This window comes from Gymnoscopelus microlampas (genome assembly GCF_963454915.1).
Source record: "Gymnoscopelus microlampas genome assembly, chromosome: 6".
NCBI classification, from domain to species: Eukaryota; Metazoa; Chordata; class Actinopteri; order Myctophiformes; family Myctophidae; genus Gymnoscopelus; species Gymnoscopelus microlampas.
Window position 1 is genome coordinate 29,567,903 of NC_139943.1, and position 18,054 is coordinate 29,585,956.

An 18,054-nucleotide genomic window follows, 5' to 3' on the forward strand; every position below is an offset into this window, starting at 1 on the left:
TGTCGTAGTGGGTGTGAGGTCAGGTGCTGCATGGGGCACACAGCCTGGGGCCTGAAGGACAGAGGAGACCACAGCGGTGGGACAATATCTCCCTCTGCTGATTGTATGATGTTATGTGCCCAGAATAATGCTCACACCAAGAGCAGCACAGCACTTAACCACTTTTAACCTCTTGGACCTATTTTGGGCATGTCATTTAAAGCAGTGGTTCCCAAACTGGGGGCCGGGGGGGTCCCCAAATTATTTTAGGAGGGTCGCCATGATTAGCTTAATGTGCAACATTGTTTTCTCACTGAACAGTAAACAAAACATACAGTATAAGTGTGTACAGGGTATCTGCACATTTCTAAAGTGACAATTTAATGACTTTTAAGACCTTTTTAAAACCAAATTGGCCAAATTGTCAAATATTATGCAAGAAAGAGGCAAACATTGTGAAAATAGCCGATCTACAAGCTCACAACGCCTTGCAGTGTGAGTCGTTGTGAGCTTGTCTATTTTCACAATATTTATATGTGGAACCGAGTCGTAATACCTACAATTCCAAGTTCTTGTTGTCAGGGTGGGGGGACCCCAGTTCAAATATGATAATCTTGGGGGGTCGCGGCCTGAAAAGTTTGGGAAACCTTGATTTAAGGAAAACAATTCAGAAACGTTCATAAAATGTAACAAAATGTAATAGTAATACATTAAAATACAATTTAAAAAGTTTCAAAAATAGCAAATCTACAAGTGCACGACGCATCACTCATTCATGAGTCATGACGAGTTGAAGATCACCATCATACTGCAAAGTATAAAATAGGGCATGGTTAAAGAGGAAATCCACCTTATCCACCATTCTTGTTGTCCTTGGAGTCTAGACTTGAATGAGACACTTGATTGGGTCTGAGTGAGAAAGTAAATGTGTTCTTTTCCCCCCCTTCTTTTTTCTATTAATTTTTCCGATAGAGATTTCAGAAAATATTTAAATTATTTATTTTAAGTCTGGAACCAAGCCATCCAGGATTCTCGTGAATCATGACCATAAAACATTTGATTCTGTATCAATTCTTTTTTCAAAACAGCAAAAAAAGGGTATTTATTAAATATAGTATATAACATAATTAAATATCAAAATATGTTTTAACTCTATGATCTCCCCCCATCTCTCTCTCTCTCTCTCTCTCCCCCTCTCTCATTAGTCTCTCTTCTCTCTCTCTCTCTCTCTCTCTCTCTCTCTCTCTCTCTCTCTCTCTCTCTCTCTCTCTCAAGGTCATAACCCATGGCATAAGCTAACCCTCATTGATAACACTAGCAGTAGTGCGCGTGCGCAGTAGGAGGGGATTTCTCCCGGAAGTAGAACTCTACACGTGTAGCCAGTGACAGCTAGTCCTTGAGAAGAACAACAACAAAGCACATTTTCACGTGTTATGGTCACAACAACTGACTTCACTATCAGACATGGCAGCCAGGACGTCCAGAAAAGTCATGTAAGTGACACTTTGGGTCAGTACAGTGCTGAGTATGCGGGCAAATGAGTACATTTTCACCCAGATAACGTTGGCTTTTATTGGTATTAGCAACCTTAGCTCCCTCTAGCTGCTGGTTTGTTTTGGAAACGATGTCGTTATTTTATGTACTTGTTATTACACAACAACCGTGACTTTTTGTCTTATTTAATAACGTTACGTTTCGTCGCAAGACAGCCGTTGCAGACACAAGAGCTGTTGCTCTGTGGTTGGTTGACTACTACATTCAGCTGTAGCTATTAGCCAGCTAACTTTTATTTTGATGTGTGCATTTGGTTGGTGCCAAAGACAGAGCACCTACAGTACTTGTAACTTGACTGTTGAGTGAGATTGGGTTATAGTAGGGGGCACTGGTTCTCAACCTGTGGGTCGGACTTTTAACATTTTTAATACCTAAAAAAAGAAAGAACAGAAAAAAGACCATTATTGCATCAAAAGTAATCAACAAACTATACTATAAAAACTGGTCAAACAAATTTGTGGCCAAATTGTCAAATAATATAAGAAAGCGTATTTTGGGGGAAAACAGCAGATCTACTGTACAAGCTCACAACGCTGTAGATCTGCTGTCTTCACAATATTTATCTGTGGGACCTGAGTCAAACTAAATGTAATGCCTCAACTCCTACAATTCCAAGTGTTTTTCAGGGTGGGGGTCCCCAGTTCCAATGTGATTATTTTGGGGGGTCCCCAGTCCAAATATGATTATTTTTGGGGGTCGCGGTCTGAAAAGGTTGCGAACCACTGCACTAGGGCAGGGGTCTTCAGGGGGTCCGGCCGTCCTGGACCCCAAGGGGGTCCTCAGAGATATTACAGGGGGATCTCCAAACCTTCGTGTGATTGGAACTTAGAATCCCTATTCTGAATCCCTATTCTGAGGGGAACATTAGTCAAAAATAGCAGATCTACAAGCACACTACGCCTCGCGCTGCAATTGTCGTTGGAGAGTGGAGAGGTTTGGTGCAGAAGACTTAGTATTTATTTATTTATTTACTTTATTTACTAGTATTGAGGGTTTAAGTGATTAAATCTTTGAAAATTCACATTATCATGAATCCAACATATTAATAGAAAAGATAAGTCAACAAACCAAAGAACATCAATTTACACGACACTGATGATAGATAGTGCTGTCAAACAAGTCTAAAAAGCTATCTATGAAAATGTTCTGCAACATAATTTTATACAATATGTAGTGAAGCAGGGACAAATGTATTTATTGTTTTGTTATGTAAACACAGGGAAAATTAAGTGACATACCGTCACCTTCCTAAAATAATGGTATAAGTCTTTTTTTTTTTTTAAAGATTTGTTTTTGGCTTTTTGTGCCTTTTATTGATAGTATATAGGTCAGGAAACGGGCAGAGAGTGGTGGGGAGTGACACGCAGCAAAGGTCGTCCGGATCGAGATTCGAACCCGCAACACGCATTGGAGCCTAGGTCACTGGACCACTTAGCCAGCGGTCCGGGCCATCAAGTAATGTTTTTAGGAAAATGTAATTTTCCTAAATCAGCTCTTCATGACACTGGCCACTTCTAGTAAAATCGCCTAAATATCCTTATTGAAAAGGATCTTCCCACCCCAGTAGTATAATGGCAGGGCTGCCAACTTTTCAGAAAACCTTGGAGTGAGATTTGGTGGCGTGGCGTTATTATTTTATCGACCCATGGAGTCACCACTGCATGCCAAATAAATGTATTTTTGTATTAATTATTGTACTTGATGTTGCTTGCACCCAGTGCAACATACCAGTTGTAATACCCCAACCCGGTACATCTGGTATGTTGCACTGGGTGGGTGTGCTACAATATTCCGAAACTAACCCTCAATAATGAAATCAGGTCATTTTAAAGCAGAAACTGGTGGTAGATGGAGATTAATACTGTGGGTGTGATCATTTTGGTGGGGGGGTCTGGGGGTCCCCCCCAGAAACCTTTTAACAGAGCAGATGTCATTTCCTGTATTCTGGTGCACTTTAACAGGGAGTTTGATACTTTTATCAGGCTTTACTAACATGGGAACATTATGGGTAAATGTTGTAATTTCATCCATTAACAAGCTAAACAGAGAAATTGATTTGATGACTGAAGCAATTAAAGACACGTCTTTTTGCTTGAAGATCTGTTCTTTTTGCACACGAATGCATCCAAAGGTCCCTCCCCCTTTTAACTGTCTGCTCTTGGCAGCGCACTGAGCGCAGTAGCAATCAATGGACAGACAGACACAGGAGGACACATTAGTTATCTTAAGATCAATGTTGTTGATCCTCCTGACCGTGACGTCTGGAGATATACTGTAATCAATGGAATGACACATGCGTAAGCATACCTCACACAATTGAGACACACACACACGCACACACCTATCATTTCTGCTTTTTACTACAGTATAAAGGCAGAGAGTGACATGGTTTGTTTTTTGCAGTTCAAATATGGTTATTTTGGGGGGGTTGGGCCTGAAAATTGATATGCTGATGTTCTGTTTCACGTTCCCCGTCCAGGTACCCAATCTACCAGTTGGGAGACCCCCAGCTGAGGATCTTCAGACCAAACTGGTTCCTGACACTGGTGCGGCCGGGGAAGGAGCAGCCTGCAGACACGGCCCAGTTCCGCATCCCCATGGAGTAAGTCTGTGCTCAGAATCTCTCCTATGGGTCAAAGCTTAGATGCTTTCCAGGCTACATTCACACGGTAACGATCTTAACAGAAAACGACAATGTGCCGTTGGGTTTTCACTTTAAATTCTGCGTTTACACAGATTGAAAGTGATTGAAAACGCTGTAGTGTGCATGCCAGGTGGCTTGGTGGCGGTGAGACACGCTGCCAGATAGGCCAGTCACGCATGCGTAGAACCACTTCCTTTCTACTTCCTATGTTTGTTTACACCGATGTGATGTGATGTGAGCCATAATGTCACGTTTTGCCATTTCCCCCGTATTGCATGTCTACATGGAGACGCGAGGCGGAGCGTTTTCAAAGATCTCCACTCTGGAAGGGGGTTTTACGTTGTTGTGGTTTTCCCCCGAAAACGCCGTTGCGGTCTAAACGGAAGGCACATCTCATATTTTATTTTGCCGTTTTCTCTAGAGCCCGTTGTCGTCTAAACGGGGCCTGCGTCTCACACCCCATCCTGACAAACGTACAGCGACGCGAGCGAGAAAAAATGTGTTTCAACCAGACTGTCCTCAGTCAGTCAGAGTGACAAAATGTTGTGAAGCGATGACGTCCAACCATCAAATATTTGCTCGCCTTGTCTCTTTTAGCATGGTTTTGTGGCCATGTCCCTCACCCAAAATATTTTTATTGGTCGAGATCTGCACACTGCTTTGCACCCGTTTGGGAATACAACTATTTTGATTGTAAGGAATTTAATTAAGAGTGAAGCAAATTGGATGTTCAAATGGCATTGTGGACGGACAACTCAGATCCGGACACACTTCATATTTGCAGTATATCTGAGGGTTGTTCAGTTTAGTGAGATCCTTGTTACTTCATATTTATAGCCTATTTCAGTAAGTTCAAACCGTCATCCAATGGTATAGTTTTCACCTTCTTATTTATAGCCTATTTCAGTATTGTTCTAACACTCCACTTCATATTTATAGCCTATTTCAGTATAGCTCAAACCCTCACCAAACTGTATAGTGAGACCCTGGTTACTTCATAATTATTATATTTCAGGATAATTGAAACAGTCAAGTAGTGAGACCCTCATCTAGTGTTTGTTTTTACTGAAAAAAGGGACTGGGTCTCATATTTAAGAGAGACCTGTGAGACCTGTAACTGGAGTGTCAAATGGCTGGTTTACTGTAAGAGTTGTAGCTAGCTTCCATCATGTGTTTTCTCAACTGGTTGTAATTTGACTTATTCTATATTTCATCATTCCGTCCAGAAGCCTCTCTTATGGTTGATGGCTACCATAAGCCTGTTGTGTAGTGTCCTCTTAGCTGGGTATTTCTGGTAGGTGGGCAGTAGAAACAGGGAATCACAGGTGAGGGATTCTGGGAAATGTAGTTCGTTGGACTGAGGCCGGACAGCAATTTTCATCTTAATCTCGTTCATACCCACAATAGGTGCACGGTCACAACCTGTAACAAACAAAAGGAAGCCTTTTTTCTGATCGTCTGTCAGTTCTTCAAACACCTCCCAGAAGTTGATAATGTTGGGATGATTGGCGTGATACTTCCCTTCATACACAGTGTTCTGCTTCAACATGTTCCAGTCATAGTTTTCTCGTCCCACCATCACCTCTTGTAACTCATCTGGTTGGAATAATTCCACTGCATCTCTGTCACACACCTTGTAGAAGCCTCTCTTGAACTCCTCAAACACTCTCCCCACAGATGTGTTGAATGCATAGTTGACATAGGCATCAACAAACTCCTTCTTGTTTAAGCTTGTGACAGACTTTCCTTTTTCTTTTGGATCAAGTTCAACATCTCTGCCGTCCCATTGAGCCGTGAAAGTCATCAGAATGTCATTGAAGGCATTGTCATTAGTGTAGTCCTCCAAGATGCAATGCAAACTCTCTGCAACTCCAGGTTCAAACTCCTCCATGTCGTCCAATGAGGGTTTGATGTTCAGCATCTTCTTGAAGAGGGCTAATGGGAAGGGCAGGTGGTTGATGATGTTGTTTATCATAGCCATACCACAGAGGACCCCAAACAGGTAGTAGCTCTTCACCTCAACTCTAGGCTTGGAGGGGAACCAGGCTAGTGTCTGGGTCTCATTGTACATGAACATCTGGGATTCAGGAGCCATCAACTCGTCAAACACATGGAAGAAAAAATCTCTTCTGTTGACTTCAGTCAGCTTCAAGTCCTCCTCAAACTGCACCATTAGTTTACTCCGGAAAGATCGGTGGCCAGCTGCACCTAGTAGTCTGAAGGTGTCCTCCACAAGGTGTGTCCGTCTCACCTTCAGCTGTAAGTCTTGGCTAGGGGTAGCGTCTGGGATATCTGGCGATGTTCCAGCAGGCCACAATGAAGACAAGTTGTCAAAATGGTGTGTGTATATCGTTGATCTGTGTAAATCAACATTAAAGAGTGCAAGCTTCAAACGAGGGGTTAACAGAAATGGGTAGCGGCAAAAGATGGCTGGCGTCTCTTCATCTTCCCACCTCGCACACTGACGCCAAGAAAATACATCTTCATATGGATTCACATAAAGTGGGATTACCTCCACATAAAAGGTACTCAGTGGGAGCTTTGGGGGCTTCCCAGATTTGTTTGCTTTGTAGAGCAGTTTGAGGACCTCAAGCAGGTATTTGATCCCTAGGTTGTTAGTGTGCAAATTACCACTTTTCAGCATGAAGGACAGGGCCTTTTTGAACAACAGGATGGGCTTCCTCAAGTTTGAGGGCGTTAGTGAAGCCCACCAGCCTCTTAGTGTTTCTAAGGTCTTCTCATTCAGCTCTGTTATACAGACTGCCAGGGGCACCACGATTTTCATGATGTTCTCCTCTTCTTGGAGAAGTGGACATGTCAGAAGAATCATGAAGATATCTGGTGATCTCAGGACAGCTCTTGAAGCCATGAGGCCTTTGATTACATTTTCAAACTTTACACTTTCTTTGAACCATGGTACTCTCAGCAACTGGTCAAATGTCTGGGCAGCAGTGTCAACGTCCACTGTTAAAGCATTTGTAGCTGATGGTGGCGGGCCACTGTGTTTTGTGAAGTGTGCAACAAGGGATGAACTGTTAAAAAACATCATCTGTACAGACACAATTGCCTCTTCGTCAGGTTTGTCCATTGCCAGCCATTTCTGCAGCTTCATCTTGTCTAACCTCTCGATTGGCTTCTCCAAATGCAAATTCAATATCCTAATATTATATATTAAGTCCTTATAGTTTATATAGTTCTCAGCAGATGCAGCACAAGCAAAGTTTGTATTCCACCCAGATGCTATAACGATGTCTTCTGCTTCATCAATGGGCCGCGGCAGTTGTACCAGATTGGGTGTCAAGCTGCCTTCCAGGCGGCTACCAGTTCCAAGCTGACCTTCCCCCCCACTTCCAAAAGACCACAGCTGGCCAGAGGACCCCAACACCAGAGTGTGGTAGCTGCCACATTCAATCTGTAGGGCAGGGCCATCAAAACCCTGTACCTGTCTGGGTATCAGTTCATTAGCAGTGGAATTGTGCCCAAGCTGACCTTGGCTTCCCTCTCCAAAGGTGAATACCCTGCCATTCTTTGTTAAAACAGCAGAATGGGCCATTCCACAGCTCATGCGGGACACTTCTAATGTTCTGAGGGCAGGTACTGCACAGACATTGAACCTGCCCCTCTTGTCTACCCTGTTGAGCCCAAGTTGGCCGTCTTTGTTGGCACCACAGCAGTACACCAAGCCTGGAAGAGTGAGGAATAGACTGTGTGATCCTCCTGCTGAGATCCGGCTCACTGCTATCCCAGTAAGAGAGAGCACTGGGACAGGTGTTGGCTGCAGTGCAATGTCCTTCCCCAGACCTAACTGACCATGACTGTTCAAGCCCCATGAGAGGACTTCTCCCGTTAGAGTTAAGGCCAAAGAATGGGAGTCTCCACAGGCAACTTGCACCACCACAATGTCCAGTGGCATGGGGACAGGCCTTGGTGTTTGAAGTTTGGACAGACAACTGGGACATGCACCCAGCTGTCCATCACTTCCTGCCCCCCAGGCAAACACAACCCCAAAGCGGGTCAGAGCTAGACTGTGATCCTTACCACAAGCAACTGCCACAACATCACTAAGGCCCTCCACACGTCCTGGTGACTTTGGATTGGAAATGTGCCCTCTACCAAGTTGTCCGTTGGAATTGTTTCCATGTGACAAAACATTGCCTTCACCAGTGAGAAATAAAGTGTGTTGCTTCCCGCAGGCGATGCTGACGAGTTTTTCAGGTTTGCTCCATGACCACTGGAAAGGGGTTAATGCCTTCTGTTGTCCATCTTGTCTATCTCCCCAGCAGTACAGCTCCATCTTCTTTTACTGTGGAGAGGTTCTGGAAAGGTTGTATTCGGTGCTCACTGAAGACTTGTTTTTAGTGAAGTCGGTCGGATGAGGGATGACGTGTGTCAAGTCGATATGGATGTTTTCGTCGGACGCTGCTTAAGGCCTCATCTGATATCAGGGTTGAGTTGTCACTGCATGATGAGTGGTCGGTTATATGGCTGCTGATGTCACACTCTGTCACTGCTGACACTATTGATGTGACAGCTGATGTCACGCTCTGACATCATCAATGTATCTGTCTGCCTGTGTCCCTTTTATGCCCATATATGGAGATGTCTGTATTTGTCTGTCTGTCTGCTTTGTCCCTTTTATGCCCATATATGGAGATCTCTGTATCTGTCTGTCTGTTTGCTTGTGTTCCTTTTATGCCCATATATGGAGATCAATGTATCCGTCTGTCTGCCTGTGTCCCTTTTATGCACCCGCATCGCACATATAGACGAGCCGTCACTGCCTGGCCCACAGGCTGAGAATTGCCACGGACCCCCATCTCAAAATATTTTCTTCCAGGCATTTATATACTTCAAAAAAAGAAAAATCAAGATTTTTCCAAAATAGCAGATCTACAAGCTCATAGCGCGCTTGTATATGATCTGCTATTTTTGAATAGAAGAGTATAAAATATGGATGAAGTGGTTAAAATGATGATATATTAACACATTTTGCTGGGGACCCCCTGGAACCACCCTAAGGACCCCCACTTTGAGAACCACTGCTCTATTCTTCTGACCTATAATGACGTTCAGTGAGAAATAGCTGAATTGATTTAATTGATTTAATCTGATTTAATAAAATGACACAATTCATTAATATTTTAAATACACACATTGCGATCCCTCCAAGAATTTAGTTACAAATTGCGTTTTCCACCCAGCAAAATGTAAATGACAAAACACTCAAAAGTGATTAAATATGGATTTTAAACACAGTTAATGTAAATACTGCCCATCTCTCGAAGTTGGTCTACTTTAATCTGTGCAATATTTGTTATATCTATATCTATATCTATATAAGCTTCATGTTTATATTATCCCTGTGGTGACAATGATGTATTTAATGTAAAGATCCAAATATGAACAAACAAAACAAAAACACCAGCCTTGTCCTTTTAAGCTGCTGCTGTAGTTGACCATCTTGGCCACCGGGTGGTGTGCCAACCTCACAAAAGGAAATGTGAGTCATCAGCCCACACTGTTAGACAGCTCCTTTTACCTCTTTTGCTATCTTTAGTAGGACTTGTGTGGGACTGATGACAAGGGAAGCATTGACGTGGAGGTGGTATTTGTAAAAGTGAGGCTGTTAGGCTATTATAGCGCGCAAAAGAGTGGGAGGATGCTATCAACGGGCAGACGTTAGACGTTAGTCACACAGATAAAACAGTATTAATGTGTGGTACAGTAAAAAACACAGAAGTCGAAGAAGTGAAAATGTTCTTGATATGGATCCAAGGCTCGAGGTCAGGGGAGTGCGTTACACTTAACACCCCTTAACTGCCCACTAACTTTGCATGGGAATGTTCCCCTCACAAGATGTGGTGTTATTCTCCGTAGGACCCCGTGGTTTTTGACTGATATATCTTCTGTCATAAAGTGCTAGAGTGAGCCCATACTAATCACCACTAAGTAGGGATGACCCGACGGTGACCATTCCCCTCCAGCCAAGGTCAGTGAGGCTAGCGGTTCCCCTCAAGCGATCGGAGGCCCACACAGCCCACACTGGGGGAGATAAATTGAAGTTCGAGGCAAGATCGTCTTGAGTCTTCTCTAGTGGGGCTTACACTGTAATGTATTCATCCAGGTGCGTGGGCTCCCACTCTCATTCCTACCTCGACGTCGCTGCCAAACTCCTAGGGTGCTTATGTAATTTGTGCGTGTGTCCATGTGTGTGTCAGTGAGTCCGTGCATGCGCTCGTGTTTGTGTGTGTGTGTGTGTGTGTGAGTGAGTGTGTGTGTGTGTGCATTGCATACATGTGTGGCTTTGGGTCGGTGTGAGCCGGGAGAAGGGTGTGTGAGCGAATGGGTAAGTGCAGGGTGCATGTGTGTATATAAGGGCGTATGGGTGTTTTCCCTACAGCCTTTGATGCCTGGCCTGGGAGAGGTGCATTACTGACTGATATGCTACTGAAACCCCAAGCGTGTGCTTCACACACTTTTAGTGCTTGTCATCGTCCTCGGTCGTCCGCGTAGAGCACTGAGGGACGCACGCTTACAGAGCCAGAAACCCCCCACCCGCCCAGAGATGGGACGATATGAACATTTCATGTCATGATTATTGTGGCCAAATAATTGCGATTGCTACTTTTGTTAACTCTGGCATCCATATTCTGGAGTGTAACGTTTGCCAAAAACAGCCGATATACAAGCTGTGAGCTTGTAGATTAAGAGATTTGGTGTAGAGTGAGAAATGGTCAGTTTTACTAAGTATAGAGGGTTTAAGTCCTAACCGGATAATGCAGCTCAGCAAAACGAATTGATCCAAGTGTATGATGGGGGGACAATTTCACGGAAATTTTAAATCTGGTTTTATTTTATCAAGATAAACGATAATAACTATTATCCCATTCCATCCCTACACCCGCCCCCTTCCCTTGCTCACAGGTTACTGAAGATTGACGGCCAGGGAAACCCTATAGGTATTTAATATGTATGTCTGAGGTCAGGGCAACCCTATAGGTATATAATATGTACTGTATGTTTGAGGTCAGGGCAACCCTATAGGTATATACTATGTATGTCTGAGGTCTGGGCAACCCTATAGGTACAGTATATATATATATATATATATATATATATATATATATATATATATATATATATATATATGTATATATGTATTAGGCATGTAACGATTTATCGTAAATCGATTAAAATTGATTCAAACTGGTGACGATTTAAATCGATTAAATAAAAATGTAATCGCGATGCAAAAAATAGCCAGAAGAAAATTTGGACAGGTGGAAAACTTTCGTTAAACTTGCAGAGTGACACATTACTTTACCTGGGTTATATCTTCTGATAGTTATACTTGAATGTTGACATGAAATAATAATCCCGTTTAGTGTTTCATTAGCGAGAGCGTGAAAAAAATCAAAATACAGCTGGTAGTGACGCTGCTGATCAACACATGTTGAAACAAAGCTACGATAAAGATACCAAGGATTCGACAGTGAATGTCACTGTTATGCCACACGGAAGTAGCACGGACGTAGTACGCCATTATGTTCGAGCTGGTTACAAAGATACCAAGGATTCGTCAGTGATGTCGCTGACATGTGAAAAGACGTGCAAAAGAAAATACAAAGAGAATTGATCAAAAGTTTTCAGTCATTTGCTACTGTATTGAAAAGAGGATAAGAGGAAACACAGTATTGTAAAAAAATAAATTAAAGAAATGCAATTAAAAAATATGTTTCGGTCATCTGTCTGGAAAATAATTTTGTGCCCTATAGGTATACATGTACTGTATGTCCCGAGGAGGTTAGGAGGCCGGTGGGCAGTGTTGGAACGTACTGAACAGCTGTTAATGAGAGGCAGTAATGGTGCCGTTCACACGGGAGCAACAAAACAACGTAGCCTTTGTCTCAGAAGCACCTGGGAGGACCAGGCATTGATACACTATGCTCAATCCTCCTTGCTTTCTCCACTTTTCTCTGTTCATCTGCCTTCCCCTGCACGCACGCACGCACCCACACACACGCACGCGCAGTCGCGCACCTACACAGTCGGTTCCTCCCTCAGCTCTTCTGTTTATTGTGTTCTCCTTTGAGCACTTAATTTTGCAACACACATCCAAAACCAATCCCCTCTTCTTTGGTTGTATCCATTGTTGTTTGAGAAACAGGTCGGTTGTGTGCAGCGCTCTCGTTTCCATCTCTGTCTGCTGGAGGGAAGTATTATTGAGTCCTTTTGATTGTTCCTCCAATCTCTTGTGGTCTTTCAGCGTTCCCTATGCCCTACAGGCGGAACATCATGTTTCTAGGGTTTAGAGACGCACGCACGCACGCGTGTGCGCACACATGGACACACACGCACAGACGGACACACACATCTCAGGCCTCACCTGGCGTGGAGAGGAGCACACACACACACACACACACACACACACACACACACACACACACACACACACACACACACACACACACACACACACACACACAGGTTGAATGCTAGCAGATATACAACACAGTAACACACACAGGTTGAATGCTAGCAGACAGATATACAACACAGTATTATGTTGCCTATCTGCTACTACCAGTAGCATTCAACACCATAACAATATAACTTTGTCCCTTCTCAGACATTGGGCCATGGACTCTCTGCTGACTGTTTTGTCCCTAGTGGACCAAACAGCGTTTTGATCGCCATGGCAATCGTTCTGTTTCCCCTTCCCCTGCTCCACTCCATAAACAGACTGCTTTTGGTCTTGTTTTACACAGATTGACTTGCGTGTATGTCATAGGATGTCATGTAGCGGAGCGAGTCGTGGAATATAACTAACTGTTTGAGTCTTTTTTACTGTTCTCACTCTGTGTAAGGAGCTAAGTGACTCCTGGTGACCTGCTCTTTGATCTATTTCGGTGCTTTTGTCAGACCAAAAGAACCCGAACAATAAATCTAATCCTTCACACACCGCTCGTATGCTTCGACAGGGTAACAGTCCCAGCGCCTCAGCGGTCCCTTCTCCCTGCCCGGTCTCAGGTTCCTTAATGTCTTCCCGTCCATACAAAGTTGTGTTATTATGATCTTGATATTTGGTGTTGAGCAAGTTTTGTGCGTGTATTGTGTGGGTGGATGGGAGGGTTAAGGTAGTGGAGTGCGCGAATCCTAACCTGAACCTGACAATGGGCTGGCCTGACAATGAGGAGCGGCTTTCTTTCACCTTTCATCTACGCAGAGAACAACTCTCCTGTTTCATTCTCACCGCTAAGCCCCTGCGACACAATGCACTTTGATGTTGGCGCTCGCGCGCAGGTTTTTGCGCATGGACACGCACTCGCATGCCCGTGCGTGCGCGCTTGTTCCGTTTGCCTCGCGTGTTTACCCGACTGTGGGTTTTTTAAGATTAGATTTAAGATGAGAGAGAGAGAGGGGTTTACGTCGAACAAAGGAGGCGAGGCTCGCTCAAACCCACAACATTGCGAGCGACCAGGACATTCCAGCTGTGTGTGTGTGTGTGTGTGTGTGTGTGTGTGTGTGTGTGTGTGTGTGTTTATTGAGGTTTTTCTGCCTTTTATTAATGCGAGGCCCGGATAGACATCTCACGGCATTTGAACTCGCATCAAGTTCTCGATGGTTGGGACCGGAAAAATTTAGCGAAAATGAAATTATTGCTAGTACGCACTGGGAAGGCCCATCATGCCCCATGCAGCTTGTGCGCTCTTGCATGAACTGCCTTTTGAGTGTTACTGATGCTATGTGATGCTTATCACTTAGTGACATGAGTCAGCGTGTAGTCCCTTTAGTCTTTTTTGTTGTTGTTATTTTGTGTGTGTGTGTGTGTGTGTGTGTGTGTGTGTGTGTGTGTGTGTGGATGATTTGTTTCATTTGAGAAAGAGCAGAGTATTTTGGATGGATTTTGCTGTAAGGAGCATCCTTCTTGTGTCTTGTTAAATGAATAAAGGGAATTATCTTTGAGCTTTTCTTCAGGCACCATCAAAGCTACGTCTGCTCCCTCTTATCCACTTCTATTTTTCCTCAAACATTTACCCGTATAGGACTGTTCTTTAGACTCTTGAGTTGTACGAATAATAAAATGTTGCTGTGCACCTGTGGCCTTTCACCCACTTCTCTCACGTGCTTTCTCCCAGCACAGGTGAAAACAACAGACCATCTTAACCTACTGGAACTGATACTCACAATCCCTTTTGGCTCAGAACGGTGTAGGTTAAATCGGACAATAGGAAACATCTAGCAAGTATCATTGTGGCACGGGGAGGGCTCACGTTTTGAAATGTGCCTTGTTAAGCTGCACTCCCGACAAATCTGCTACGTTGTTTCTCAAGCACGACGGTGTCACAGGTGGGCAAAGACAAAGACGCAAGGGTCACCGTGTTCCTTCCTTCCGAAAAACTGTCTGTTGTTCAATGGCGTCAGTTTTCCTTTTGGCCAGCTTTTCAGATCAGATTTGGGCCCCTATGTCTTCTCTTCACCTCGCCCTCCCACAATGCCCAGCAAAACAACAACTTTTGATTACTTTGCTTCGGGGCTCCGCCACAAACGATTGCCAGCTTTATCCCTCTCAAAACTGCTCGGCAACAGTGGAACATGTGTGAACCTAAAACCATCATGTGTGTTATCTGATGCCCTTCGTCCGTTTTGTCTTTGTGCAGTCCTTTCCTCATCCCTGGCTTGTGTTACCACGGGGAATGTGTGTAGCATGCGCATTTGTGTATAAATATATACCAGTTGCCAAGGACCGATGCCCTTAGCCGTGGCAGCTGCAGAAGACAGGTATTCATTCTTCCTGAGAGGGCAGGGCCGGGCAGTTAAGGAGGCAGAATAACAGTGTGAAAGGCTAGCCTCTGGTGTCAGATGGGTGTGTATATTATGATGATGATCAAATGTTTCCTGCTTCAGTCCTGGAGTTACCATGGCTTTTGTCTAAGTTTAGCCTGATTTATCTTATATATCTTGACATCTCTGCCAGACTTTCAGCCTCGGGGGCTTCCTGTTATTATGATTTGATACCAGGTTGTTGTTTGGAAGAAAGTCATGCGTTAGAACGTTCAATTCATGCAGCACTTAATCGGATTTATTGATTGTAGCACGTGCAAAATTGTGTGACATTTCACACATAAGCAAGCAGCAAACATGACTGTGCCTGTGCATTTTTCTTGATACTGTGTGTGATGTGGCTTGTGTGTGTGTGTGTGTGTGTGTGTGTGTGTGTGTGTGTGTGTGTGTGTGTGTGTGGCATGCGCGTGTGTGGTGGCAGTGGCAGCAGGCTAATCGTAGTAGCAGTGGCAGCGGGGATTTAGAGATCGCTCCCCTCTTTAATCAGGATCAGTGTTCTCTCTCTAATGATCCAGAGGGGACTTGGTAGTCCCTGAGCCACTTCCCCTCTCTTCCTTTCCTTTCCTCTCCTCCCCCCCCTCCCTTTCTGCTTTCTAGGAATCCCCCTCTCTCTGCACAATTGCTCTCTCTCTCTATGTTCCTCTTTCCACCTCTCTTCAGCTCAAGTACCCCCAGTCACTCTGCTCTGCTTCACCGCCCCCCTGGCACACACACTGTGAGACAGGGTAGATGAGAGAGAGAGAGAGGGAGGGTGGGACGGGTGCAAACGGACCCCGGAGGTGCATCTGTTGGTGGCGTCGCTTAGGAAACCCTTCTCTCTCTCCTCTGGACCGGTTCAAAGGGAACGAAATGGCCAAAGAGACCCAAATGAGTTCACTTCACCCATTTTCTCAAATATGTGGTCTCCCTCAGTTGAGCCGGTTTTGGCGCAGAGACTTTTTTTTACCCCCCACCTCCAGAGGAGGAGAGGGGGGGTTCTTATTTCTCCTCTTGTCTGAAAGGCCACTGTCTTAATGTGGGAAATGCCGAGCTTGGATGTAGATGGTGTGTCTGGGAGAGAGAGAGAGAAAAAATGCTCTCTGCCCCAGAGCAGTCACGTTATTGGAGCCGCATGCTTCCTGAAATGGTGAAATCAAACGTGTATTGTTCTCTTGGCGGTGCGGTACCGCCGTGGGGCATTAATGTGGGTTTGGGTTATTTGGAAAAAATCACAAAGTCTCTGGCTAATTATTGGTCCAGCGTTACTACTGTGTCTAGCTGGTCTCAATGCCAGCTTTGTTATGTCAGTAAGTGTAGCCTGTGTTGTACTACAGGAAATGACTTTGTGTCTTGGTCCTAATTGTGAATTATGTCTGCGTAAGTGTCATTATTTAAGGCTATTGTTCATAGGGCATGCAGCTAAGGCCGTTACGTCACCCGCTTAACTACAAGGAAACCCTTGTGTTCACTGTAGGGATTTTCTCAGGGAAAAAATGTTTGCGGCTCGCACGTTTCTGCCGTTACAACTCGAGGTGTCACGTTGTTCCCATTGAGAAAGGAAAAAAAAGAGGGACCCATTACGTGAAGTCACTTCTATCAATGGAACGTATATGAGGTGATAGATCATCGAAAGACCCCCATATCTGAGGCACTCAAGTCAAACCGCAAGCGTTGCTATTAAGCACTTTGTCAGACGCATTTGGGAAGTGCTGTCTACCGAGCTAATCCAATTGGCCAGATTGATTAGCAGTTAAAAGCCTTACTTCCTCTGGCCAGATCAATCCATTCCACATGCTGCTTGGCCCAGGAGGCCAAGCCGGAGCAGGGGATGGTCCCCGGGCCCGTATGCTGGTGCCAGGCCCCGCTTCCTGTGTAGGGTTTCACTGGGCGCGATCGATGCATCCAGACAGCTAATTGGATGAACCAACACTCGCATCTCTCTCTTCGACTTGGACAATAAGAGCTGAATATGGCTTTATATAAGGGGAGTGCCCTGTCAGTTACAGCTGGGGAAATAATAGCATAGTTTATGGGGAGTGTCTTGTCAGTTTGGCCATAATATATATCATTCCTGTGTCAATGAAGTGAACGTAGAGTTATGTGCTGCGAGCAGTCCAGCTATGTAGAGTCCTGACACAAACACCCTTACATGCACATGCACACACACACACACACACACACACACACACACACACACACACACACACACACACACACACACACACACACACACACACACACACACACACACACACACACACACACACACACACACACACACACACACACAGCATTTGCCAGTATCCATAACTCCTGTTGTCCTCTTTTCTCTGGCTCACATGTTTTCTCTTCCCTGATTCCGTCCTCCTCTCTGTCTCCGTCTCCCGTTCACGTCTGGACAGAATGACCAAGTGTGACGTGAGGAACTACCTGGAGAAGATCTACAACGTTCCTATAGGAGCAGTCCGGACGCGGATCCAGTTTGGTGAGTGTGCCCGGGCCCAGTGCGCGCACACACACACACACACACACACACACACACACACACACACACACACACACACACACACACACACACACACACACACACACACACACACACACACACACACACACACACACACACACACACACACACACACACACACACAGGCAGATGGGGTACTGACAAAGCCATGAGTATGCCACCAGTGTCCCTCAGAGCTGAGCTGTCTTCCTCAACAAAGAAGGGCCTACTGAAATACACGCTACATTGAGAGTACTGTGAGTGATTATCTATCCACCGTTTTGCTTTGACACAGACCTTTACAGGTAGGTAAGATGCAACACTGGAATATTACTACCCCCGGGAAACTCATAGACTCGAGACTACAAGACAACTGCTTTTTTTTTCCAGTTTGCTGCATGCACAGAGAAGATGGAGTCATTTCTTTGTGTGGCACTTCTGCTTTTTCTTTTTTACTGAGGTATGAGAGGATAGAGAGCACGGATGAAGCACATCGCCGGTCTTGAGCCCGGGAATCGAACCCAGTATGTTGAGATTAAACTGGTTG

At 44.7% G+C, this 18,054-nt stretch overlaps 2 protein-coding genes across 2 annotated transcripts in view; one reads left to right on the forward strand and one right to left on the reverse strand.

The window, feature by feature from the left end:
* The first annotated feature begins 1,333 nt into the window (after positions 1-1,333).
* The window catches only part of mrpl23 (mitochondrial ribosomal protein L23), a 49,099-nt gene continuing 32,378 nt past the window's right edge, over positions 1,334-18,054 (forward strand). Inside the window, exons 1-3 of the mRNA XM_084059377.1 lie at positions 1,334-1,472; positions 4,013-4,135; positions 17,404-17,486. Coding sequence (XP_083915503.1) covers positions 1,444-1,472; positions 4,013-4,135; positions 17,404-17,486 — 235 coding nt within the window. The 5' untranslated portion in view covers positions 1,334-1,443. The remainder of the gene's footprint in view (positions 1,473-4,012; positions 4,136-17,403; positions 17,487-18,054) is intronic.
* LOC311047876 (putative E3 ubiquitin-protein ligase HERC6) lies at positions 5,391-8,471 on the reverse strand (the record flags this gene model as incomplete). The annotated part of the gene is made up of 1 exon (XM_084060825.1): positions 5,391-8,471. One exon carries the CDS (start codon positions 8,469-8,471, stop codon positions 5,391-5,393), a length of 3,081 nt encoding a protein of 1,026 aa, XP_083916951.1.